This window comes from Chaetodon auriga, chromosome 12 (assembly GCF_051107435.1).
Source record: "Chaetodon auriga isolate fChaAug3 chromosome 12, fChaAug3.hap1, whole genome shotgun sequence".
NCBI classification, from domain to species: domain Eukaryota; kingdom Metazoa; phylum Chordata; class Actinopteri; order Chaetodontiformes; family Chaetodontidae; genus Chaetodon; species Chaetodon auriga.
In genome coordinates, this window is record NC_135085.1 from 16949246 (window position 1) to 16974703 (window position 25458).

Sequence of the window (25458 nt, forward strand, 5' to 3'; positions counted from 1 at the left end):
CACTGGAATTCATTTGTTGTTGTGTTATTAAACTACTTTATGTTGACGAGGCCGCTTGGCATGAAGTTTAGTCTGAGTATTGATTGAGTATCTGCAGGGTCAGGACAGGAGTAACTGTCAGCCATAAATATATGGAGCTCTGAACTATGAATTTATGTCTATTTTCATAGCGTAACATAATTATAGAGCAGCCACACTTAAACTGTCACATTTCACAATGGTTTGACTGCATTTGGCAGGGTGTAATTTAATGTGTGGTCAGAAAATAACATAAATGGACATACAGAATATGTAGGCTCATATGTATTAGTTGTTACAGTTCAGAAGAAGTTGTATTTGTTTTTCCTAAACATTTATTAAATGTAAGTGAATTGCATGAAACTTAAATTTTATCCATTATTCATAATGCACCCAAACTAACAACAGAAAAAATATTTTGGTATTTGATATTTAATAGGAAACTATGTCAAACTGCCTGCCAATTTTCCACTTAAACAAATGTGACATGTCCTGTTCATTGTTGCGTATTATGTCTTGCAGGCCGATGCCTGGTACTGTACTGCAATATTCACCTTTTCTTTGATTACAGGAACTAACAATGGATCCAAACTTGTTTGGAGGAGTCCCCAGGTTTCTCACCCGCCCAAAGGCATTTGCGGTGTGTGCAGGCAAGGATGCCACACTGAGCTGCACCGTCGTGGGCAGCCCGACCCCACTGATTACCTGGGAAAAGGACAAGCTTAAGCTGACATCTGGGGGACGCTTCAAGACCGTGGAGGATGGAGATGTGTACCGCCTGACCATCTATGACTTAACACTGGAGGACACTGGTCAATACATGTGTCGGGCCAAAAACAATGTTGGGGAGGCTTATGCTGCTGTAACCCTAAAAGTGGCGTTGCCATCAGAGATGGCTCAGAGGGCCCCTGCTTTCCTGGTTAAGCCTACCTCAACACGTGTAGGCTTGGGAGGCGATGTTGTTTTCTTCTGCCGGGTTGCAGCTTACCCTGAAGCCAACTTTGATTGGGAGAAAGATGGCCGCTACTTGGGGGAGACCAACCGTATCAAGATTGTTTCCGACAGTGACAGCAGCACCTTAAAGATCCAAAGTGTACGTAACCTGGACGGTGGCACTTACACCTGCAGAGCCCAGAACACTGTCGGCCGTGCGCACGCTGCAGCAGCTCTTGCTGTAGATGCCCAAGATTCCCGTCACCTGACCGCAGACAAGAACACATCTCTCCTTTCTCACCTACAAAAGCGAAAAGAGGAAATGAAGAAGGACATCTCTATCTATCGCACCAAAGAAAGCAGCACCTCTGTTTCCTCCTCCTCCTCCACAGCCAACATCAGAGATGGTATGACTCCTCTGAGTCTGGAACATGAGCTGAGGGCATCTGCGCTGGCAAAGCTGCCTAAAGGTGTGTTCACCCGTACCTGCACAGTGACTGAAGGCAAACATGCCAAACTCAGCTGTTTTGTGACGGGTCACCCTAAACCCCACATTATCTGGAGGAAGGATGGCACAAACATCAGCGAGGGCCGCAGGCATGTCATTTATGAGGACCAAGCTGAGAACTTCATCCTCAAGATCCTGTACTGCAAGCAGAGTGATAATGGTCTCTACACCTGCAATGCAACCAATATGGCTGGGCAGACCTACAGTGCTGTGTTGGTAACAGTCAAAGGTAAGATCGCCATGTCTTACATTTGTGTACACATTTACGAGAATTGTCTACAAGTGAGCTATCTTTATAGACGTGTCAAATGCAAGAATTTTATGCGCCATCCGTCAACACGTGTAACATCAAAGAGGCTGTCACTCTGGACCACTTCATGTCCAGCGATTCCAGTGTAACTCAAGCAAGGAAGGATAATGCTTGTATGATTACATTTTTTCCTTGATGTTAACAAATATCATGCAAGTCAGCAGTATATTAACCTCTTAATACTTTCCAGCCTATCCACCATGTCTGTGGCGCTCAGCCTTGAGACCTCAAGCCAGTTGCCTCCCACTTTAACAATGACTCAGTAGTAATTAGACAGCTGGGCACTGTAGTTTTTAGCAAACATTACTCAGACAGGAGCAAATAGTCATTTGATGGGGACTATTTTGAGCTGCAAATTAATACGCATTTGGTGCTCAAGTGAGTATTTAAAACCCCAGCATGGTGTGTGTGTAATTTACTCAAAATAAACTACTTTGCCTCTATTCATCACAATGAAGGAATGTGTCACCCGGTGCAGCAGTGTGGCTCATTTATATGTTTTAGTAGTAATAAAAGTGGAGCTATCTGTCACAGAGGAATAAGCTATATGTTAGTAAGACAAATTCACGGTTGGCAACTGCACTACTCTAAGTGTTGTCCAAATCACTAAACCAAAGCCTCATTTAAACCTCTCAAAATGCGTGTGGCTTTTCACAACAAGATTGAATACTGGCTCATCCTCTGAAGCAGGGTGTTGTGTTGCATCTATTTTCTGCTGGTGATGAGTAGTTCACAGTTGCTAAGATGGTCACTCACGTACTGGGGCGCATTGGCACCATTGCCAGTGTGACTTCCCATGGGAAGAAACTGTCCCCAGAGTTGAAATTGTAGACTTGTGGATTTGTGTCGGATGTTAATCCCTATTCAGTCCGATAATGAGGGCTGTACCACCGATGTACCTGTTTATTGTTGGTGCAGGAAAATGGATACTTCTGATGTTTGCCTTCCAGTTTGTTGGTTTGCTGGATTTAAAGGGAAAGTTTGCAATTGAAAATATACATTTTATATACCTTTATCAATTGCATAACCACTTATCAATATTCCAATAAATATGCAAAATACAGCACTGAATAAAAAGTAAAAATACAATAAATAGGAAAGAAATGATAACGCTAACAACAAATACAGTCTGCAATTACAGACATTAACACAATAACACAAAGTCTGTACAACAACAATGAATATAGGAGTAAAAGATTGGCTACTCTTTTTCAACAAAATTGAAAAAAATATAACCTTATCATAGTTTTTTGTGTTTCCTTTAATTTAACAACAAATGTTGGATTATTATACATCGCTTAGAAATTTAATTAGGGGTCCTGGCAGAAAGAGCAGTCAGTCACATTCCTGGGAAGATAACCTATCAAAGCACTTACAGAATAAATAACTTTTACGGGTTGTTAATGATAGGATGTACTGTATGTTGTCAAAGCCAGAGACTACATTACAAGCCAAGGTTCACTTTAGGAGCCAAACTGTAGCTCACTAACTTTGACTGTCGTCAGTGTGTGACCTTTGTTCTTCTGCAACCTGATACTCTTAAAGTAAAAATTCTTCAACTGCCAAGCAGAAAACACTAGAACTTTTTAAGTATTTTAATGTGAATTATTAATAAAGGTGGATACTTCTGAGTGATTTACTGAACTCAGCAGACTTCATCCATCAATCAAAATGGAGTTCCACATATTTCAACACTGGATTCCTGATGCTAAAACTGCTGGCTCAGGTCCAAAGTATGGATATGGATACAGTTGAAGAAAGAAAACTGAGAAGCAGGGCAAACTTACAAGATGTTTGATGCAATCTCCTTTGAAATAGGACGTTTAGTAATCACAATGAAACCTTTAGTTCACATTAACCAAAGTCAGTAAATGTTAACAATTTTCAGTGACATTTTTTGACATTGTTTTAACAGGTATTAGGCAGTACTTTGCATAGTCTGGCTCATTAACTTTAGAGTGCATTGTACCATGCTTGCAAGCATTTCCTAGAACACGACCAAAGTTTTTTGATTGATTTCCCACCTTCAAACCATGGTTTCAACATCCAAAATCTCATAAGTTTGTAGTTGATAGACTGACATTTGCAACACCATCAGTATTGTTGCATAACCTGAAGATTCTGTTATCTCTCATTGTGTCAGAGCCTAAGGTGCCATTCAGGAGGAAGCTGCAGGATGTGGAGGTACAAGAGAAAGCATCAGCGACACTGATGTGTGAGGTGCCTGTTAGTGCCACGCAAGCCAGCTGGTTCATGGAGGAGACGCGGCTGGAGCAAAATACCAAATATTACATGGAGCAGGAAGGCACCCTGCGTCGTCTCACCATACACAATGTCACCACCAACGACGACGGTGTTTATATCTGCGAGATGAAAGAAGGCAGTCGCACTGTGGCTGAACTCACCGTCCTAGGTATAGCTGAGACTTTTTAGTTAGGAAATTATACAGACTGAATCCATTGCATACCTGATCCTTGATGTCTTTTTTCAGTGTCTGCTATGGTATTGAATACGTGTCTTTATGTAAAGTCTACTTCCTCTCATATCCCAGGAAACATTACTAAGAAGCTTCCTCGGAGGACAGTAGTTCCTGTCAGTGACACTGTCATCTTCTGCGTGGAGCTGGAGCATCCCTGCCAGGATTCCTACTGGACCCGCAATGGCGAGAAGCTGAAGCAAGATTCCCGTATTTCCATTGCCTGCGTGCTCAGACAGTACACACTCACAATTCGAGATTGCCAGGCAGATGACTCGGGAGAAGTGGCCTTTGTTGCTGGGGACTGCAAGACTTCCACTCGATTCTCTGTCACTGGTGAGGAGGACACCTGGGTCGAAGTGAAATTTATTGTATTTGTTCAGTTTAGTTTAGTTGAGTTCCCTTGACATCATACAGCATCACAGCAACTGAGCTGGTAACCAAAATGCTACTGAGTGACAAGAATGATCACCAACTTTGAAAGTAAAGCTAAGTTTGTATAAAAGAAAAAGAAAAAAGAAACTAATCTTTCTTTTGATATACTATAATTACTCAGTACTCATCTGATTGTCAATCTTTCTGCTCTAGCTGCCAGGAAACATCCTCCCGATCCCCCAGTCGATGCTGTGGTGCAGAACAAGACTGACTCATCCATCACCATCCAGTGGTCTCCTCCTGACAGCGACCGCCCTGTGCCCATCAAGGGCTACAGTGTGGAGAGGAGGAAGGTTGGCACTCAGACATGGCAGAGATGCAAAGCTGAAGAAACCATTGTGTCAACACAGATCACCATCTGCAACTTCACCGAAGAAGCCAGTTACCAATTCCGCATCTCTGCTATGAATGACTTTGGCCAGAGTCCCTACCTGGAGGTGCCTGGAAGCTACTATCTAGGTGAGACTGGTGTCTTCGTGACTTTTGTCATTCAGGTATGCATTCAGTTGTTCTTTTCTCATGTCTGCTTTACCGCTTGTCTCCAGAGCCCACTGCTGAAATCAGGAAAGGCCTGATGAACTGTACTGCAGTCACGGGCGAGGAGTTCTCTGTCTCTGTGGAGCTGTCTGCTGTTTGTTCTGGATTCTGGTCTCTCAGCGGCCGCCTCCTGCGCAGTGGAGCTGACTACCTCATCACCAGGTCCAAGAACACGCACACTCTGCTCATCCGTTGCGTGACCATAGAGATGAACGGAGCTGAAGTCAAGTTTGTGGGTGGAGGCTCGCAAAGCAGTTGCATCTTATCTGTGAAGGGTATGCACTCAAACCCAGTTAAATTATCAATAGAGAAAAATGTTCAAAATCATGCTAATATATTGTAGTACTGTTACTTTTCTGCATTATAGATTCCTTCTTGATTGATTGGTATTTGCTGTAATTTTTTGTGAGAAGCAACCCTGTAATGCTTTCTCTCTGTTTTTAGCTCCTCCTGTCAGGTTCATTAACAAGTCAGATCATTTAGAGGTGGTGACCTGCAGTGCTGAAGCCTCTGCTCGGCTGACTGCTGAGGTGTCGGATTACGATGCGCAGGTTTGTGATGGGAACATATGTCAATTCCAGCTTTACTTTTAGCATTCACAGATTGTTTATGTGTACCTTCAACTTTACAAATATGCAGGGATGGAAAACTTACAAGTTCTCTCATTTTTGTAATTGGCTCTATTTTTTTTTGCTATTTTTAGCCTACTCTAAAATCAATAATTCCTTTTTTTTCATGAAGCATTATACTCCATTTAAGTTAGCTTTGACCCTCTTTTCCGTTGTAAGACAATCTCTGAGAAAGAAAAGATGTTCACCACTTTGGATTGAATTGATTAAATTGAAGTAACATGTCTAGTTTTGATTATGTGCTCTGTGCTCATTTGTTCAGGTGGTTTGGATGAGAAATGGACGGGAGGTGAAAATGGGAAAGAAGTATGAATATGTGATCATTGACCGCAAGAGGATCCTGGTGGTACACAATGTTACAGAGGAGGATGTAGGCATCTACGAGTGTGTTTTAGCTGATGACAAATTGCCCCTGAAACTCACGCTTAAAGGTACGCTAATCAAAATCATTGCTACTACGTGCAGTTCTACGGTTTAACTTTGTCGCAGAGCAAACTCAATTGTCTGTCCGCTATATTTGGTCAAAGATGAATTTGTCTCAGATAATCTGATGTACTGAAATTTGACCTGCTCTAATGGCTGCAAGCATGTTCTTATGAGCCATCAAAAGTAACACTAAAGAGCAATCTGCCATCATATAGTTTTTGCAACCCCATCTCATGCTCTTTCTACAAACAAGTGGCTCTGATAACAAACCTAAGGGGACACATTTTCAAAGGGATTTCAATTCATGTCTCTTTCTCTCTAAGATGAACCCGCCAAGTTTCTGAACAAAGCCAGAGGTCCCATGGGATTGTCATCGTCCCTTAAAGGAGACCTTGAGCTGAGCTGTGAGGTATCTTCTGCCAGCGCGGCCGTTGTGTGGAAAAAAGATCAAGTGGAGATCACTGAGGACCAAAGAAGTACCATCATTGCCAAAGGGACTCAAAGGAAGCTCATCATCAAGAATGCCAAGAAAAGTGACGAAGGTCATTACTCCTGTGAGACAGCAACAGACAAAATCACATTCCAGGTCAAGATAAAAGGTAAGACTGTATGATGCATTTGTTGTACAACACTTGACTGCAGATCACAGATATATAATTATTTACCTTATTTTCTTTCTCAGAAACTCAAGCCCTAGCTGCCTTCTCCAACAAGGAGTCAGTCCAGAAGGAGGTGAGAGCAACTCTCTCCCAGAAGGCCACTCTTAGTTGCAATGTTTCAGATAGCAAGACTGAGGTGAAGTGGTATAAAGACGGCAAGTTGCTGGTATCGAGTAGGACGATATACTCGGAAACGAAAGGCAGTACTCGTCAGCTGGTGATTGAAAAGGTGGAGAAGAACGATGCTGGAGAGTATACGTGCGAAGCTGGAGGGGATAAGCTGGTCTTCAAAATATTTGTGTCAGGTAAGGCATAATTGATCTGTCGGATTTAACAAATATATTCCATTTTTTATGATGATTATGAATTCTGTCTGTGTGTCTGAGCTACTGTATCAATACAATTTGAGTTGGGGTTTGGAGAATGTTAGCTGCTACACATTTAACCACCTTTGTGCGTCACATTTATAGGGTGTATGGATTTTAAATGTCCTAAACAAGACTGGGAGAATAAATAATTCAATTGTAGAATAGGTGCCCTGAAACATGTGTCAAATTAGATGTCTCTGATATGTTTCAGTCATTGGTGATCTTACTCAGTGCTCATTAGAACACTGTTTCTCTTTGACATTATCCTCAGAGGCCCAGTCAGCCTTCTTCAACAAGGAGTCAGTCCAGAAGGAGGTGAAAGCTACACTCTCTCAGAAAGCCACCCTCAGCTGTGAGGTAGCTGATACCAAGACAGAGGTGAAATGGTACAAGGATGGCAAGCTGCTTGCTTCCAGTAAGACAGTCCATGCTGAGTCGACAGGCAAGAGTCGGCAGCTGGTGATTAACAATGTGGAGAAGAAGGATGCTGGAGAGTACATCTGTGAGGCTGGGACTGAGAAGCTGGCTTTTAAGATGCACGTGGCAGGTAAGGGAGGGTGGATTTTAAAAATGATGTAACATATTGGGCGCTTATCAATAAGATCTGAATGAATAGCATCTGATATTTTCCTTGTCACGCCTCCTGTATCAGAGGCTCAATCAGCCTTCTTCAACAAGGAATCAGTCCAGAAGGAGGTGAAAGCCACTCTCTCCCAAAAGGCCACTCTGAGCTGTGAGGTAGCTGATTCCAAGACAGAGGTGAAATGGTACAAGGATGGCAAACTGCTGACCACCAGCAAAACAATACACGCAGAGTCAAAGGGTAAAAGTCGCCAGCTTGTGATTGACCGCGTGGAAAAGAGGGATGCTGGAGAGTACATGTGTGAGGTTGGCACTGAGAAGCTGGTCTTCAAACTCCATGTGGCAGGTAATGACAAGGGTTGAGCTGGCTTATGGTATGCCTTTTGATAGATGTACTTAATGGGTATTGTGTGTTAACATATCAGTGACAGAGGAAAAGTTTTTGTCATCCACATTCATGGTCTCCTCCACAGACGCACAGGTCCAGTCTGCGTTCTCTAAGAAGGAGTCAGTCCAGAAGGAGGTGAAAGCCGCTCTCTCCCAGAAGGCCACTCTGAGCTGCGAGGTAGCTGATTCCAAGACAGAGGTGAAATGGTACAAGGATGGCAAACTGCTGACCACCAGCAAGATGATACATGCAGAGTCAAAGGGCAAGAGTCGGCAGCTGGTGATTGACAGTGTGGAAAAGAAGGATGCTGGAGAGTACATCTGTGAGGCTGGGACTGAGAAGCTGGTCTTTAAAATACATGTGGAAGGTAAGAAGAGTGCAGCATGTTTAATAAATACCAAATTGAGATATTAGCTCATACTTTTGTTTACCCACTGTAGATGCATTTTCGTTAAAACCTGGTTTTAATGACTGTCTCACACAAGAGCAAATACATTGCAATAAAAACGAAAGCTTGTCACTGATGCTGATCACATAATACTAAGGGTGTATTCACACCTAGCTCATTTAGACAAGTTGCATTTCACCCCCAGTTCAGTTGGTTTGAGCGATGTGAACACAGTTATCGCACTCAAAAGCAGGACAAATAAAGTGGTCTCAGCTTGCCTCCATCCAGACTCCAAGTGGCACATCTTCTAAGAAGATGCATCAGTACATTGTTTACTAGCTGCAGTCTAGACGCTCTCTGGAGCTGGATATTTTGTTCATTTAATGAACACCGGTATACTAAGCACATAAATGCAATGAAAACAGTTAGCCATACACATTGCTGATGCTCCATAATGAAGAAGACAAAAAGAAAGGAAGAGTGTTGCTGTGTAAACACAGACCATCCAAGAGGCAAAGGCAGCAATTATATCAAATTAGCTCCTGAATTCAATTAGAGCAAATGAACTACTGGTCTGAAAATGCCTTGCCTGAAAAACTGTTTGATTAACAAAAACTGAACATTAAACAACAACAACAACAACAACGACGTTTTGTGAAGTCTTGATACTAAATGCTATGCCTTCTTTTTTTATATATATATAAAGAGATAAAAAATGTGAAGCTGGTGGATATTCTGTGTTTTCTGTTTGTGTCTGTGTCTCCTGTGGTTTGTGATTGTAAGTGTCACAATGAATGTTGGCCGAATTGTTGGTTGCTTCAGTTATTTGCTTTGCTCAAGCTTTGCTCAAGCATCTATAGTCCAATATTGACTTGGAGTGGCGTGTTATTAGATGACAGTTGAAATTATGGGAACATTTTGTTGCCTGTATGCACTACTGAGCTTATGCTTTGATGTCTTGTCACATTTGTTTGCTGAGGCAGCTCTGGCGTCATTGTGTCTCTGTTGTTTGTCAGTTCTGGGTCACAGATTTCTTTTTCTTTCTGTATGATCTGTTTTTGATGTATTCATTGTGCCTCCCTGTGGTAACTTGCAGATGTCCACTTTACTTTTGCTTTATGACTGCAAAGTGCAGTGTTGCTTGAACAGAGCTTATTGCTCTGTGCACTGCAGATTTGGTTGCATTTGTCCAGTAAATCAGTGTCTGTCCTGTGGAGTCTTGTTTTTCTATGAGTCATTGTACTGCTACCTTACCCCTTTACAATTATTTCTGCAGAAGTCCAGGCTAAATCAGCCTTCCTAAACAAAGAGTCTGTCCAGAAGGAAGTGAAAGCTACTCTCTCTCAAAAAGCCACCCTGAGCTGTGAGGTAGCTGATACCAAGACAGAAGTGAAATGGTACAAGGATGGCAAGCTGCTTACTTCCAGTAAGACAGTCCATGTAGAGTCGAAGGCTAAGAGTCGCCAGCTGGTGATTGACAGCATGGAGAAAAAGGATGCTGGAGAGTACATCTGTGAGGCTGGAACTGAGAAGCTGGCTTTTAAGATACAGGTGGCAGGTAGGAGGAATAATATGTCGCCAGTGTTTTGGGGAATTTACATATTATGTTAAGTAGCATTGTGGGTTGATTTTTTTCTGTTGTGTTCCTCTATTTAGTATTATTATTAAGTCTGAAAGGCAGGCTGAAAGGTTTCGGCTGTGTCTGTGCACTTCAGGTTGACTGATTTGTTGTGATATTTGGTCTGATATTGGTTTATATCACGTTTCATTTGCTCTGCAGAAGCTCCAGTGGGCTTCTCTAACAAGGAGTCTGTACAGAGGGAGGTGAAAGCTACTCTCTCGCAGAAAGCCACCCTGAGCTGCGAGGTTTCTGATACCAAGACAGAGGTGAAATGGTACAAGGATGGCAAGCTGCTGACTTCCAGCAAAGCGCTCCACATGGAGTCAAAGGGCAAGAGTCGAGAGCTGGTGATAGAGAAAATGGAGAAAAAAGATGCTGGAGAATACACATGCGAGGCTGGAACAGAGAAGCTTGTTTTTAAGCTGCAGATGTCAGGTGAAATATATTTCAAATATGATTAATTTAGCCACAAGATTGATAATTCTCTGCACAAAACGTTGAAAACAGCTCTTACTTCTCTTTAGATGCAGCAGTCAAATTCCAGAAGAAGCCTGTCAAGGATACATGTGTTGTTCAAACAAATGAAAACATTGTTTTGACCACTGAGCTGACCGCAGCGAGTGGCAGTGTGAAGTGGTTTAGAGATGGCGTGGAGCTCAAGGAGAGCAGCAAGTACGAAATGAAAAAAGATGGTCTTTGTCGTACCTTGATAGTAAAATCCACCGAAGCCAAAGACAGTGGATCATATTCCTGTCAAACTGCTGATGACAAACTGGAGTTCAAAGTTCAAATTAAAGGTAAGTCATAGAATTGTTTATAACATCTGGATAATTGCTGTGTAGACCTCTTCAGAGGGCAGATTTTGTTTTGATGTCTAACTCCCATGTCTTCATTTCAGATTCAGCTTTGAAGTTTGTTGTCCCTTTGAAACCTGCTACAGTGGAGTTGGGAGGTACACTTAGCCTGCTATGTGAACTAAATCAAGCCTCAGGGGATGTTGTCTGGCAGCATGGTGGTCGAGAGATTAAACCGGGAGGCAGGCACTGTGTCAGGACAGATGGCACTAAGCGGGTGCTCACTGTGACTGGCATGACTAAAGAAGATGAAGGAGAATACAGCTGTGAATGTAGAAATGACAAGACCTCTGCTAAAGTCTCCTCAAAAGGTAATTAATTATTTAATTGAACTAAAAAACTTTAGGGTCGAAAACTTTTTCTTTCATATAAGTCTCCTTCATTTGATGTCACTCATTCCCTTCAGCACCCAGATTAGTGCGCCTGACCACCAAACTGAACAATGTCGCTGCAATGGAGGGAAAAGATGCCATTTTCAAGTGTGCTGTCACCCCTGCTGACGTCACCGTGAGATGGTTCCACAACAGTATCCCCATCACTGCTGGGCCCAAGTATAAAATTGAGCATGGTGGAACCAGCCACTCACTCACCGTCACCTCTGTCAGCCAAAAAGATGCTGGAGAGATTAGCGTTGACGCAGAAGGCAAAACTTGCCAAGCTACCCTGCAAGTGCAACGTAAGAACATGCGTTTCTCATTAAAATATCTGTTTTAATTGTGTTACTTACTTTCCTCATGAACACCGACTTTTCTCTCAATTAGATGAACCTGTGACATTTAAGAAAAAGCTAGAAAACCTGACAGTGGAGGAGCAGAGTGAAGTGAAGCTCGAGGTGCAGCTCAGTAAGCCATCAGATGAAGTCAGGTGGATGAAGAACAGCGTAGTGCTGCAGCCTGCAGGAAACATGGAGATTCGGGTTGATGGAGCTAAGCAGGCTCTCATCTTCAAGAGTGTGACTCATGCTGACCGAGGCATCTACTCCTGTGAAACTCTGGACGACAAAACTCAGGCCAAACTCAGTGTGGAGAGTAAGACTGATCCACAATCACATTGTTTAAGACATAACATACAGTATTTATTTTAACCCTATGAAGAGAATGCCTTTCTCATCATGTGTGCTTGGATATACATTTTGAGTTACGAGCTAGCATGTTAACACTCAAACGTTTCCTCTTCCTCCCTTCAGTGAAGAAGATCCAGGTAATAAAGGGCCTAACAGAAACCAAGGCACATGAGACTGAGACAGTAACTCTTGAGGTAGAGCTCAACCAGGCTGATGTTGAAGGCCTCTGGACCAGGGATGGGGCCAAGTTAAAGTCAGGGGCCAACTGCCGTATCACAGTTCTGGGAAAGAAGCATGCCTTAACGTTGTCCAATCTGAAGAGGGAGGATGCAGGGACTATTGTTTTCCAAGCAGAAGGCATACATAATTCTGGCAAACTGATTGTCACAGGTAAGGGTTTCTGGTCACGAGAGTCTTGCCCGACCAAAGCTTTATTGTTATACAGCACTGAGTCTGTCACAAGACTCAAACTGCAGTCACATTTTGACCAACACGTGTTGATTCTACAGAGCCTCCTGCCATGATCTCCAAGCCTATTATGGACATCAGTGTTCCTGAGAAGGAGAAGGTCACTTTTGAATGTGAAGTGTCCAGAACAAATGCAGATGTTAAATGGTTCAAGGTGAGACATGGTTATTTGTATTACTTAATCCAGAGTAAAATTATAAAAAGTGCATAGTACATATGTAATATTTTAACACTAATCTGCAGGATGACGTGGAACTGAAACCAGGGAAGAACTTTGGCATACATTCCTTGGGCCGAAAACGGTCTTTGGTCATCAACAAATGCACTCCTGAAGACGCAGGCACTTATATCTGTCGCACTGCTGACGATAACACCTCTGCCAAGCTCACCGTTCATGGTAATTATTAGTCATGTCACGAAGCACTCACATCGGTCACAGTATAGCAATTTACAGTACATAAAACATCCCAAAAATATTTTCCCTACAGCCAGAGATATTAAGATTGTTAAGAAGCTGGAGGATGTGGAGGTGACGGAGAAGGAGAGTGCTGCATTTGTCTGCGAAATCTCACATGATGAAGTGGACTGCCAGTGGTACAAAGGGAGTATGAAACTCAAAGCCGGTGACAACATCAAGATGAGACAAGAGGGTAAGGCCTCACGAAATTAGTAAATCAATGTGATTCAGCTATCTGTATATTCATGCATTGTTGTAGGCTTTACCTGGACAATGCTTCTCACTAACAATGAGATTTTACTCCTACTAGCTGTCTATTTCTTATTCCAGGCAGAACCTATGTACTGCTCTTCAAGTCTGTCACCCCAGAGGATGTGGGTGAGATTAAATTCACAGCTGACAAGGCGTCTTCAACCGCAAAGCTTAAAGTGAAAGGTAAACAAATCTGTGTAATCTGCTGACTTCACATAACAGTATACAGTATATTGTTGCATGGATTGTTTAACTATTATGCTATAAAGTTCAGTTGTGGTTGCAAATGGATTATTTCTATTCATCATGACAAAATCTGTTAGAAAGTTGCAAATTAATTAAATACCTCTGCCTTTTTTTTTTTTTTTTTAAACCTTTTTATCTTTAAAAAAAAATAGACTATACTGAAATCAGATTAAATTCCTGGATCACTTTCTAAACTGATACTTGTTTGTAAACCTCAACATTTCAACTGGTTTAGTGAGCCAAATGGAAAAGGTCACGCTAAAGTTAGATGAAATGTTGTCTTGCTAAAAGAGTGAACAAAGTGCATCATTCTGACAGTATTTTTGACATCGAAAATCCGGTTGCAACTTGCATTAACATTGTTATGCCTCATTGAGGCCTGATGGCAAAGGAAACACAACACGCTGAGGTTCATGATTAGACATCGTTTTGGAGTCATTTGATGATTGGAACTCTCCAGGAGTATAAGAGAAACATCTCAAAATTAAGCTACAGGTTCAAAGTTTGTGACAGATTAGCATACTTTGCTATCAGTTGGCCATAAATTGCTCTGAATTGCATCAATGTGCACATGATTTCCTGTTTCTATGTCAGTGTCTTGCCATTTTCAATCAAACAGCAACTGATATATAAACAGCAATGACTGGCATGTGTCACTACAAGATTGTTCCTATCTGCTTTAGCTATTGCAAAAAAAATGTTGCAGCTGACAGTGTAGCAAAAGCATTATGTTGAGATTACATATTAGCCTCATTTGCTTTGGCTATAATTCAGTATAATTCAGTTATGAACATTGCCTGTCCTGTAGTGCAATTAGGCAGGGGCTTTGTTATGGCCTTGGCATTAATAGCCTTTAATCCTTCCTTTGTGGCATACATGATAGTATTCATTGATTCAGTGTTATTGTTACTGTAGAGCTGCCTGTCAAGTTTGTGAAGAGACTCAGGGATAAGATAGCGATGTATAAGCATCGTGGTCATCTTGAATGCCAAGTGTCACGTGCCAGTGCAACGGTGAAGTGGTACAAGAACAAGATGGAGCTCAAACCCAGCAAGAAGTACGAGATCAAAAGTGAAGATGTGTACCGAAAACTCACCATCAATGACGTGGACGAGCGTGACGAAGACACGTACACCTGTGACGCCACTGATGACAAGACATCCTGTAAACTACTCGTGGAAGGTAACATGACGGAAGATGACAACGGTTGATTGTTAGCTTTGTGTCAGGTTTATCATTTGTGGGGCATTTATGCAAATACACGTGCATACTCAAAGGTTTTTACACAAAACAAGCCATCAGACTCCCAAGTCAATGAGGTATACATCTGTATATCCGTATGTCTCGCTGTCTGTCTATCTATCTATAGTAACTGAAATGATTAAGTGCTGTACTAATGGTGAATATGGGTTGATTTATTTCTTGGCCATTTTGGAACAAGCCTGACCTACTAAATGAATTAACATAGTAATTGATATTTCAAATGATTTGTGCATGAAAGAATTGAACTCAGCTCTGTTACCACTGCAGCTCAAGTAACACCTGAAGGTTTTTTCAGTCATTCTGACTGAGACACCCTCTGCTCAAGTTGAAGTTTGGAGGGAAATATGGGAGATCACTACAGTGAAGTCCATGGACAAAGACTAGGACTTTTTCACACACAGAAATTGGACTTGTCAGAGTAGAAATTGTACAGGTGTAAATAATAGATTGAATGATGGCTGAATGCGCACTGGCTCATTGTCACATGGTCATGACTTACTGGGACACTTGGAAAGAAAGGAGCTTTTATTAGTTTATTAGTAACAGCTTAGTAGCAGTCAAACTGTGTGCTGTATTTCTGTCCTCGCAAGTGCAGCACAACACACAGGAGAGTGAGATGTTCAAAATAGGTGAAAACTGTGTGAGTATACATGCTTTAAGAAGAAAAATAATTCTTGCAGGGGATCAACATTGACCATTGATTTGCCCTGCATGTACAGTAATTGTGTTATATTAAATCAACATTGCTTTTATTTTCTGAAATCATACGGTATCATTGACCGCTAACTTAAGCATTCTCTTTTCATGACTCCTCCAGAGCAGTCCATCAGCATTGTGCGGGAGCTTAGTTCAGTCGAAGTGACAGAACCCTTTGCAGCTGTATTTGAAGTTGAAATCAGCATGGAATTGGTGAAACCTCCTACATGGACTCTGAATGGAGTCGCTGTGCAGGAGAGTGCTGATGTTGAAATGGAGAAAGAGGGCACTATGCACCGTCTTACTTTCAAAAAGACCAAAGCATCCATGACAGGACCTGTGCAGTTTACAGCTGGGAAGAGCAAATCTTTAGCCCAGCTCACCGTCAAAGGTAAATGCATTCAATCACCTTTATACAGCATTTGGCCATAGTAAGTTGTGCTCTGTGGTACTGTTGTAAGTAAATATATCTAATCGCATACCTTTTCTTACATTTAGAGCGTCCACTTGAGATTGCAGAACCCATCAAAGATGTGAAGGCGAAAGAGAAAAGCTCAGCCATGCTTACCTGCAAATTCTCTGCCTCACCAAAAGAGGTTAAATGGTTCAAAGGTCAGGTGCCTTTGACAGCATCAGACAAGTATAACATGAAGCATGATGGTACAAGAGCTCAACTTACCATTCAAAGGTTGACTGAGGAAGACAGTGGAGAGTACTGTTGTCAGTCCGGACCTGCCAAGACTAAAGGCACGCTTACTGTTGAAGGTACTGTATGGACCATCTGTAATATACCATACTCTCTTATTAAACCATAAATCACTGTAGAGTAACTGTTTTAGAATGCTTTTAGACGAAAGTGGTCTTCAAACTAAAATCATTTCTTCTGTCCAGTGCGTGAAATTAAGGTCACTAAGCACTTGGCTGACACAGAGGTTGACGAAGATAGCGATGCGGTGTTCATAAGTGAGATTAACTACGCGGATGAAGAGGTACAGTGGCTTCTGAATGACAAGGTGCTCTTCACTAATGAAGTCAACACCATCAGTCATGAAGGAAAGGTTCACAAGCTCACACTGAAGAACTTGGCGCCTCAGGATGGGGGGACTATCACCTTTCAAGTCCGCAAGGTGAAAGAGTCTGTGATGCTGAAGGTTAAAGGTAAGAACTCATGCGCTACATGTACAAGACACAAAAGATAAATTACTGTATGAATATAAAGTTAAGGCAGGAAATCAGATGTCATACTGCTCATTCCTGAATTGTTGGTGACATTTCTCCCCTACCACCTACCTACCGTTGACACGGCATTCTTTATACTTTCTCAATTGCCCTCCAGAGAAACGTGCTGTATTCCTCAAGTCTCTAGATGATGTCATTGGAGAAGAGAAAGGCATGATAACTCTAGCGTGTGAGGCGTCCAAACCCAGGGTTTCTCCCATATGGAGAAAAGAAAGTAAAGTTTTGAAGGCTGGACCAAAGTATGAGCTCCTTCACACAGGCAAGTCTTTGGGACTGATCATCAAGGACGTCACCAAAGAAGATGCTGGAGAGTACACTTGTGATCTTGGAACTGAGGTTTCTAAAGCAAAGGTCACTGTAAGAGGTTGGTACTGTTGTTTGAGCTACACAGTTTTACAGTGTTCATCTTCATCCTTATAGTATTGTTTGGCATCATCACCAATGTATGCTTTCTGTCCCAAATTTAGAGATTGGCATTGGAATTACCAAATGGCTGAAGTCATCTGAGGTGAATGAGGGAGAGACATGTAGCTTTGAGTGCATCTTATCTCGTGAGAGCACAGATGAGAGTTCCTGGACTCTTAATGGTCAAACTATTACAAATGGAGGTCGCTTCAAAGTTGCTAATAAAGGACGCAAGTACATACTGACCATTAAGGATGTCACTCCTGCTGACGCTGGAGAGGTGGTCTTCAAAATTAAAGACCTGAGCTCCAAAACAACATTAACAGTTGAAGGTAAGATATGCACCTATTCTTAAAAGGCTTTGACAAAATTACAAAAATATTAAGGTATTGAAATAAACATTATCACCCCTTGTCGCAGGCAAAGCTTCATCTGTGTCGAAAGGACTGCAGAATGTGAGTGCGGTTCAAGGGGAAGATGCTGTATTTACTTGTGAGGTAACACAGGCTAGTTCCACTGTAAAATGGACCAAGGAAGGCAATGCCATCAAAAAGAGCCAGAAGTATAACGTTATCCAAGAGGATAAGATCATGAAGCTCATCATCCATAATGTCTCTGCTCAAGACTCTGGAGAGTACAGCTGTGAAGTTGTAGGAGGTGCGACCACCAAAGCCAAGCTTGAAGTCAAGGGTAAGTCTGAAGATTATATAATTACTTTGACTTGCCTATGACAACACTTATTTAGAGACTGTGGTAAAAAGGTAATCAGTAGCTTTACTAAATAAATAACCAGTTCTTGGATAATCTTACTTTCTGAAACCCTAGATAAATCAAATAATGTCATACTCTGCCTACAAGTGTAACAAATTAATTGTATTTTTTATAGAGCCAATTCATAAATTCACAAAAGCTCTGAAGGACAGTCAAGCAGAGGAAAAGAGTTCTGTGACCTTGCAATGTGAGACAGCACAAACCCCTTCCACCGTGGTATGGCTGAAAGGTCACACAGAGCTCAAGGCTGGAGGTCGATATGAGATGTCCCAGAAGGAAGGAGTCTTAACTCTCACCATGAAACACCTGGAGGAGAAAGACACTGATATCTACACTTGTGACGTGGGCACTGCCAAGAGCATGGCAAAGGTGACAGTCAATGGTAAGAACTTAAGTATGTATGTATGCAGGTTTGGGGTAGGTTTTTGCCTGCAGAGCTGATTATCTTTATGAATTCTGTTTGAAGAGCTATTTGAATATTAAGTGTCCTGCACGTCAGATGTAAATTAGGTATTGTGTGGACAATGATAATTACTGGTATGTCATTATGACCTAGCTGTTGCAAGCTATTTTTATCCTGTTTAATACAAGAAAATGTGTTAACATTCATACATTAGTAGAATGGACCCTCAATTTCGGACATCTGAAATTGAATATTTTGAAGGATTAACTCGAGACACTTCCGCTGTTAATGTATGAATGCCATGTTGACTTCGCTCATAGTTTGGTTTGGTTCTGCTTTAAAGGCCAGTCGGTGGTTATTCTGGAAAAACCACAGGATGTTAGCTGTTTTGAAGGGGAATCTGCTACATTTGTTTGCTGTGTCAGTCCTACTGATCTACCTCATGTACAGTGGTGCTTAGATGATACCCCCCTGCAGCCAAGCCCCCTCAATGACATACGTGTTCTAGAGGGGGGTCTCCACTCTCTTACTGTAAGAGAACTAGCCCTCAGGGACTCCGGCACCATCTCTGTGGTTGCTGGGGATCAGAAGGTATACGCGTCCCTTGTCGTCAAAGGTAACTGACAAATTCACTCAGTGTAGATTAGGTCAAATTTTTACTAAAGCTTCTGTATTCTCCTAATAGAAGTTTGTTTTCCGTATTTTGCATTGTGAGTGTGCGGTATTACTGAAGGATCTGCTTTGCCCTTTCGTTGCGTTGTTGTATCTAAGTCTTGGGCTCTGTATGATTGAGAATCTGTTTGCACATCCACCCATTTTGAACGACATCCATCAGCATGTGCAAATTGTTCAAAGTGACCTGTTCCCAAAAGCATTGTCTTGTTTTGCAAGGACTGCGCACTGCATAAATGAATGTTTTCTTTCTTGGCAATCCTTTGTGCAATTCGAAAGGATTTCATTCTGTATTGTGATGAGAGAGTTTGCATCTGTTTTTAGCTAAATTGCACTGTTGGAGCTAAACCTTCATCAACAAGAACATCAACCCAACTGTTGGAATCAATTATGGGTTCCAAAGGCTAACTTTGGACGACTGGAGCACGATAGCTCACACATCATCTTCGCCTCTAATTGTTTTTCATCCTCCACCACAACGCAACAAATTGCAACACCATGTTTGATGTAATCAAGTCATTGTTCATTTTATTTTAGCCCTTCCTGCCAGTTTTAAAGAGGAACTCAAGAACCAAGAGAAAAACAAAGGGGAGACCGTGACACTTCGCTGCAAGTTGTCAAAACCTGTGGCCGACGTTCAGTGGAAGAAAGGCTCTGAAATTCTCAAAGCTGGAGAGAAGTATGAGATGAAGCAGAAGGAAACCTCGTGTGAGCTTCAGATTAAGAATTCGAAGATTGAAGACAGTGGAGAATATTCTTGTGTGTGTGGGTACCAGAAGACATCTGCAACTGTGAAAGTCAATGGTATGGATTCATGAAGTCTTTTTCTGCAAAGTTTTAGGTGTTCATGTTGTATTTTTCAAAGGCATCCAACTTCTGTTGGCTTAAGACCTTTGTTAAACTCTTTTTTGACCTGATTTTGACAAGTAATAAAAACTTGGTTGTACAGCATTGCCTCCAACCTACATACGGAAGCTGGAGAGCCAGGAGGCTGAGGAGGGTGCCAGTGTTACTCTGCGATGTGAGCTGTCTGAACCTGGAGAACCAGTGGAGTGGAAGAAGGGATCACAGGTCCTGAAGTCTGGAGAGAAGTACCAGATGAAGCAGAAGGCTTGTTTGAATGAACTCCTGATCAACAAAGTGGTGCCAGAAGACAGTGGAGACTACAGCTGTGTGTGTGGAGAGCAGAAGACCACAGCTAGCCTCAACATTAAGGGTAGGAGGAGGATTTTCAAGGAGTCTGAATTAAAAAAAATTAAATTGCATAGAATAGCTTTTTACATGTACATATTTAGCCATGTTTGTTTTATAATCTGCATGTCTTTGTGGACTGCAACTTGTCAGTGTTTTTTTGCTTTATGTGTATTTTTATATTTTATGTGATGCTTGCTACTGGTTACTAACCAACTAATAAATGCTCAGCCCAACCAGTGACCTTCAAACAGAAGCTGGAGAGACAAGAGGCTGAGGAGGGAGCAAGTGTTACTCTGCGATGTGAGCTCTCTAAACCTGGAGTCCCTGTTGAGTGGAAGAAGGGATCACAGGTCCTGAAGTCTGGAGAGAAGTACCAGATGAAGCAGCAGGCCTCTGTGAATGAACTCCTGATCAACAAAGTGGTGCCGGAAGACAGTGGAGACTACAGCTGTGTGTGTGGAGAGCAGAAGACCACAGCCAGCCTCAGCATTAAGGGTAGGAGGAGGATTTCTCAAGATTTGATCAGTGGAGCATTTTCTAAAAGCTGTGTGCAACAGGTTTTCATATATACATATTTAGACATGTTTGTTTTGGAATCTGCATGTCTTTGTGGACTGCAACTTGTCATTGCTTTTTTGCTTTATATGTATTTTTACGTTTTATGTGATACTTGCCACTGGTCACTAACCAACTAATAAATGCTCAGCCCAACCAGTGACCTTCAAACAGAAGCTGGAGAGACAGGAAGCTGAGGAGGGAGCAAGTGTTACTCTGCGATGTGAGCTCTCTAAACCTGGAGTCCCTGTTGAGTGGAAGAAGGCATCACAGGTCCTGAGGTCTGGAGAGAAGTACCAGATGAAGCAGCAGGCCTCTGTGAATGAACTCCTGATCAACAAAGTGGTGCCCGAAGACAGTGGAGACTACAGCTGTGTGTGTGGAGAGCAGAAGACCACAGCCAGCCTCAACGTTAAGGGTAGGAGGAGGATTTCTCAAGATTTGATCTGATGGGGGATTCCGTTTTTTACATTCTCCATGTTCACAGTATAATAAACATAATATAACACAACATTACATGAAGTCACTCCCAAAATACGAAATATATGCTCCATTTAACACACACATACACACCACTTCTCCCTCCCCCACAGAGACAGGTCCTACAGTATCTTGTTTTGGAGTCTGCATGTCATCATGGATAGCAAATTGTCAACTTTTGTCTTTTATGTTATGTTTCATGTTAGCATGTTTACATTCATATTTTTTATTTTTTACATCATGGCATGCTACTGGTTGCTAACCGGCTAATATAACAACAATGCTCAGCCCAACCAGTGACCTTCAAACACAAGCTGGAGAGCCAGGAAGCTGAGGAGGGAGCAAGTATTACTCTGCGATGTGAGCTCTCTAAACCTGGAGTCCCTGTTGAGTGGAAGAAGGGATCACAGGTCCTGAGGTCTGGAGAGAAGTACCAGATGAAGCAGCAGGCCTCTGTGAATGAACTCCTGATCAACAAAGTGGTGCCGGAAGACAATGGAGACTACAGCTGTGTGTGTGGAGAGCAGAAGACCACAGCCAGCCTCAGCATTAAGGGTAGGAGGAGGATTTCTCAAGATTTGATCAGTGGAGCATTTTCTAAAAGCTGTGTGCAACAGATTTTCATATGTACATATTTAGACATGTTTGTTTTGGAATCTGCATGTCTTTGTGGACTGCAACTTGTCATTTTTTTTTCTGCTTTATGTGTATTTTTGTATTTTATGTGATGCTTGCCACTGGTCACTAACCAACTAATAAATGCTCAGCCCAACCAGTGACCTTCAAACAGAAGCTGGAGAGACAGGAGGCTGAGGAGGGAGCAAGTGTTACGCTGCGATGTGAGCTCTCTAAACCCGGAGTCCCTGTTGAGTGGAAGAAGGGATCACAGGTCCTGAAGTCTGGAGAGAAGTACCAGATGAAGCAGCAGGCCTCTGTGAATGAACTCCTGATCAACAAAGTGGTGCCGGAAGACAGTGGAGACTACAGCTGTGTGTGTGGAGAGCAGAAGACCACAGCCAGCCTCAGCATTAAGGGTAGGAGGAGGATTTCTCAAGATTTGATCAGTGGAGCATTTTCTAAAAGCTGTGTGCAACAGGTTTTCATGTGTACATATTTAGACATGTTTGTTTTGGAATCTGCATGTCATTGTGGACTGCAACTTGTTATTGCTTTTTTGCTTTATGTGTATTTTTGTATTTTATGTGATGCTTGCCACTGATCACTAACCAACTAATAAATGCTCAGCCCAACCAGTGACCTTCAAACAGAAGCTGGAGAGACAGGAGGCTGAGGAGGGAGCAAGTGTTACTCTGCGATGTGAGCTCTCTAAACCTGGAGTCCCTGTTGAGTGGAAGAAGGGATCACAGGTCCTGAGGTCTGGAGAGAAGTACCAGATGAAGCAGCAGGCCTCTGTGAATGAACTCCTGATCAACAAAGTGTTGCCGGAAGACAGTGGAGACTACAGCTGTGTGTGTGGAGAGCAGAAGACCACAGCCAGCCTCAGCATAAAGGGTAGGAGGAGGATTTCTCAAGATTTGATCTGTTGGGGGATTCCGTTTTGTACTATCTCCATGTTCACAGTATAATAAACATAACATAACACAACATAACTTGAAATCTCTCCCAAAATATGAAATATATGCTCCATTTAACACACACACATACACACCACTTCTCCCTCCCCCACAGAGACAGGTCCTACAGTATCTTGTTTTGGAGTCTGCATGTCATCATGGATAGCAAATTGTCAACTTTTGCCTTTTATGTCATGTTTCATGTTAGCATGTTTACGTTCATATTTTTTATTTTTTACATCATGGCATGCTACTGGTTGCTAACCGGCTAATATAACAACAATGCTCAGCCCAACCAGTGACCTTCAAACACAAGCTGGAGAGCCAGGAAGCTGAGGAGGGAGCAAGTGTTACTCTGCGATGTGAGCTCTCTAAACCTGGAGTCCCTGTTGAGTGGAAGAAGGGATCACAGGTCCTGAGGTCTGGAGAGAAGTATCAGATGAAGCAGCAGGCCTCTGTGAATGAACTCCTGATCAACAAAGTGTTGCCCGAAGACAGTGGAGACTACAGCTGTGTGTGTGGAGAGCAGAAGACCACAGCCAGCCTCAGCATAAAGGGTAGGAGGAGGATTTCTCAAGATTTGATCAGTGGAGCATTTTCTAAAAGCTGTGTGCAACAGGTTTTCATGTGTACATATTTAGACATGTTTGTTTTGGAATCTGCATGTCATTGTGGACTGCAACTTGTCATTGCTTTTTTGCTTTATGTGTATTTTTGTATTTTATGTGATGCTTGCCACTGATCACTAACCAACTAATAAATGCTCAGCCCAACCAGTGACCTTCAAACAGAAGCTGGAGAGACAGGAGGCTGAGGAGGGAGCAAGTGTTACTCTGCGATGTGAGCTCTCTAAACCTGGAGTCCCTGTTGAGTGGAAGAAGGGATCACAGGTCCTGAAGTCTGGAGAGAAGTTCCAGATGAAGCAGCAGGCCTCTGTGAATGAACTCCTGATCAACAAAGTGGTGCCGGAAGACAGTGGAGACTACAGCTGTGTGTGTGGAGAGCAGAAGACCACAGCCAGCCTCAACGTTAAGGGTAGGAGGAGGATTTGTGATTTAAACATCTACAGTGTATTAAGATGTGTCACTGTCATTATTTGTCACTGCAGATTTATTGTTCACATTTAATCAAGTAGACTGCTTCAAAACTTCATGTTGAATTGATAGAGGGAATATTTGCATTGGCTGACACACTTGTACGAAGCACTTGCTTTTGTTACGGTCTCTCTGTGGTCTCTCTGTTTTTTGTTGTCTGTTTACTGGCTCATAAAATGTCACCATTGTTTGTGGGTGTCTAATATCAGATTCATCAGATGTTTCCTTCACACTGTATGTGGTGGATCAATAGGTGGATGTCTTGGGTCGCTTCCGCAGTGTGCTCTGTGCTGTGATACAGAGATTTAATTTTGATCTTTTCTTTTGAAGATTTTCAGTATTTTTTTGTGTGAATTTGAGAATACAAAACAAAAAAGCAAAGTCCTTTTTCTTCATGTCACGTTGTCATTTTAGCAGACTTTATTTGTTGCTGCTTCTTTGTGTGTCTTGTGTGTGATAACGTATGAATGTGTGCCGGTCCATAAACTGTTCTCGTCTGTTTAATCAGACAAGCCAATTGATCTTTGTATTGTAGTTACTAACTATGATTTACCAACTGTGAGCCCATTTCATCAGGTGATAGTTAGTTTTTACTTGTTATGTTCACATAATGTAGATGATCAAGTATTTTACAGCATTCTGAATTCAAATTGTTTCCTCTCAGCTGTGAAGCTGTCAGCTCCTCCTTCAGCTGCTAAATTGGAATCTGAGAGGCAGGGCAAAGAAACAGTGAAATGTATGGAGGGGAGATGGCAGTATGCTAGCTTGACTCTCAGCTTTATGTGCTCTGTCCATCTTGATAATGACCTTTGTGTTGCCATGTGCAGCGTGCCCTTAAATTGGGCCTGTTCATGTTGGCCTATGTAGGTTATGATACATGTGTTCTTGCAGCATTATTTCTTTTTAGTTCATCATCTTTTTTATGTTGCAGTTTTATTGGCCTCTGCTGTGTCAACTGTTCCTGCTTATACTAGTATTGTGTTTTGCAGTTTTTAAGGGGGTCTTTTTCCTCAGTGTTATTGCAGCATATTTAGCATAACCAGCTCATTTAAACAATGGAAAGAAGAAATAGGAACCTTTGTATTTGCGTCAGCTGTGGTGTTAGCATGTTGATGGTTTGAGAATATTACCTGTTGTCGGCTGGAGTTTATATGTGCATAATGTACTTGTGGCATGATCCATTGTCCCTTCTACTGTGTGTACGTGGTTTAACAAGACTGAAGGCCTTTGAATTTGTGCCATTTACAGGCTGTACTCAGGTGTTCATTTTGAATACTGCAGGTCTGGCAATGTCACTGGTGGCTGCCATTATACTTGTACAGCATTTCTATTTCTACATCATGTTTGCATTTCAGCAAAGACACCCGAGGCTCCATCCATCACTGCTAAAGACAAGCACAAGAAACAAGAAATAAATGAGAGGGTGGCAGGTAATTCTCAGACGACTCCTAGCTTTGCTTGGTTATTCAGCTCATGTGCGATTGAATGTATGCA

The 25458-nt window shown here is 42.1% G+C and overlaps 1 protein-coding gene across 1 annotated transcript in view; it reads left to right on the top strand.

Annotated features, from left to right (window-relative positions):
• Nucleotides 1–25458, top strand: part of obscnb (obscurin, cytoskeletal calmodulin and titin-interacting RhoGEF b) — a 53985-nt gene that overhangs the window by 635 nt on the left and 27892 nt on the right. The window contains exons 2-40 of the mRNA XM_076744274.1: nt 590–1688; nt 3913–4182; nt 4321–4581; nt 4834–5139; nt 5226–5492; nt 5662–5768; nt 6109–6277; nt 6596–6871; nt 6955–7236; nt 7571–7846; nt 7952–8223; nt 8315–8636; nt 9934–10215; nt 10438–10713; nt 10803–11075; nt 11177–11443; nt 11539–11808; nt 11894–12160; nt 12319–12585; nt 12705–12817; nt 12907–13060; nt 13152–13313; nt 13451–13555; nt 14534–14800; nt 15699–15968; nt 16076–16342; nt 16469–16735; nt 16914–17180; nt 17284–17553; nt 17642–17911; nt 18108–18374; nt 19605–19871; nt 20017–20283; nt 20490–20756; nt 21585–21851; nt 22064–22330; nt 23639–23905; nt 24644–24700; nt 25320–25394. Coding sequence (XP_076600389.1) covers nt 599–1688; nt 3913–4182; nt 4321–4581; nt 4834–5139; nt 5226–5492; nt 5662–5768; nt 6109–6277; nt 6596–6871; nt 6955–7236; nt 7571–7846; nt 7952–8223; nt 8315–8636; nt 9934–10215; nt 10438–10713; nt 10803–11075; nt 11177–11443; nt 11539–11808; nt 11894–12160; nt 12319–12585; nt 12705–12817; nt 12907–13060; nt 13152–13313; nt 13451–13555; nt 14534–14800; nt 15699–15968; nt 16076–16342; nt 16469–16735; nt 16914–17180; nt 17284–17553; nt 17642–17911; nt 18108–18374; nt 19605–19871; nt 20017–20283; nt 20490–20756; nt 21585–21851; nt 22064–22330; nt 23639–23905; nt 24644–24700; nt 25320–25394 — 10213 coding nt within the window. The 5' untranslated portion in view covers nt 590–598. The remainder of the gene's footprint in view (nt 1–589; nt 1689–3912; nt 4183–4320; nt 4582–4833; nt 5140–5225; nt 5493–5661; nt 5769–6108; nt 6278–6595; nt 6872–6954; nt 7237–7570; nt 7847–7951; nt 8224–8314; nt 8637–9933; nt 10216–10437; nt 10714–10802; nt 11076–11176; nt 11444–11538; nt 11809–11893; nt 12161–12318; nt 12586–12704; nt 12818–12906; nt 13061–13151; nt 13314–13450; nt 13556–14533; nt 14801–15698; nt 15969–16075; nt 16343–16468; nt 16736–16913; nt 17181–17283; nt 17554–17641; nt 17912–18107; nt 18375–19604; nt 19872–20016; nt 20284–20489; nt 20757–21584; nt 21852–22063; nt 22331–23638; nt 23906–24643; nt 24701–25319; nt 25395–25458) is intronic.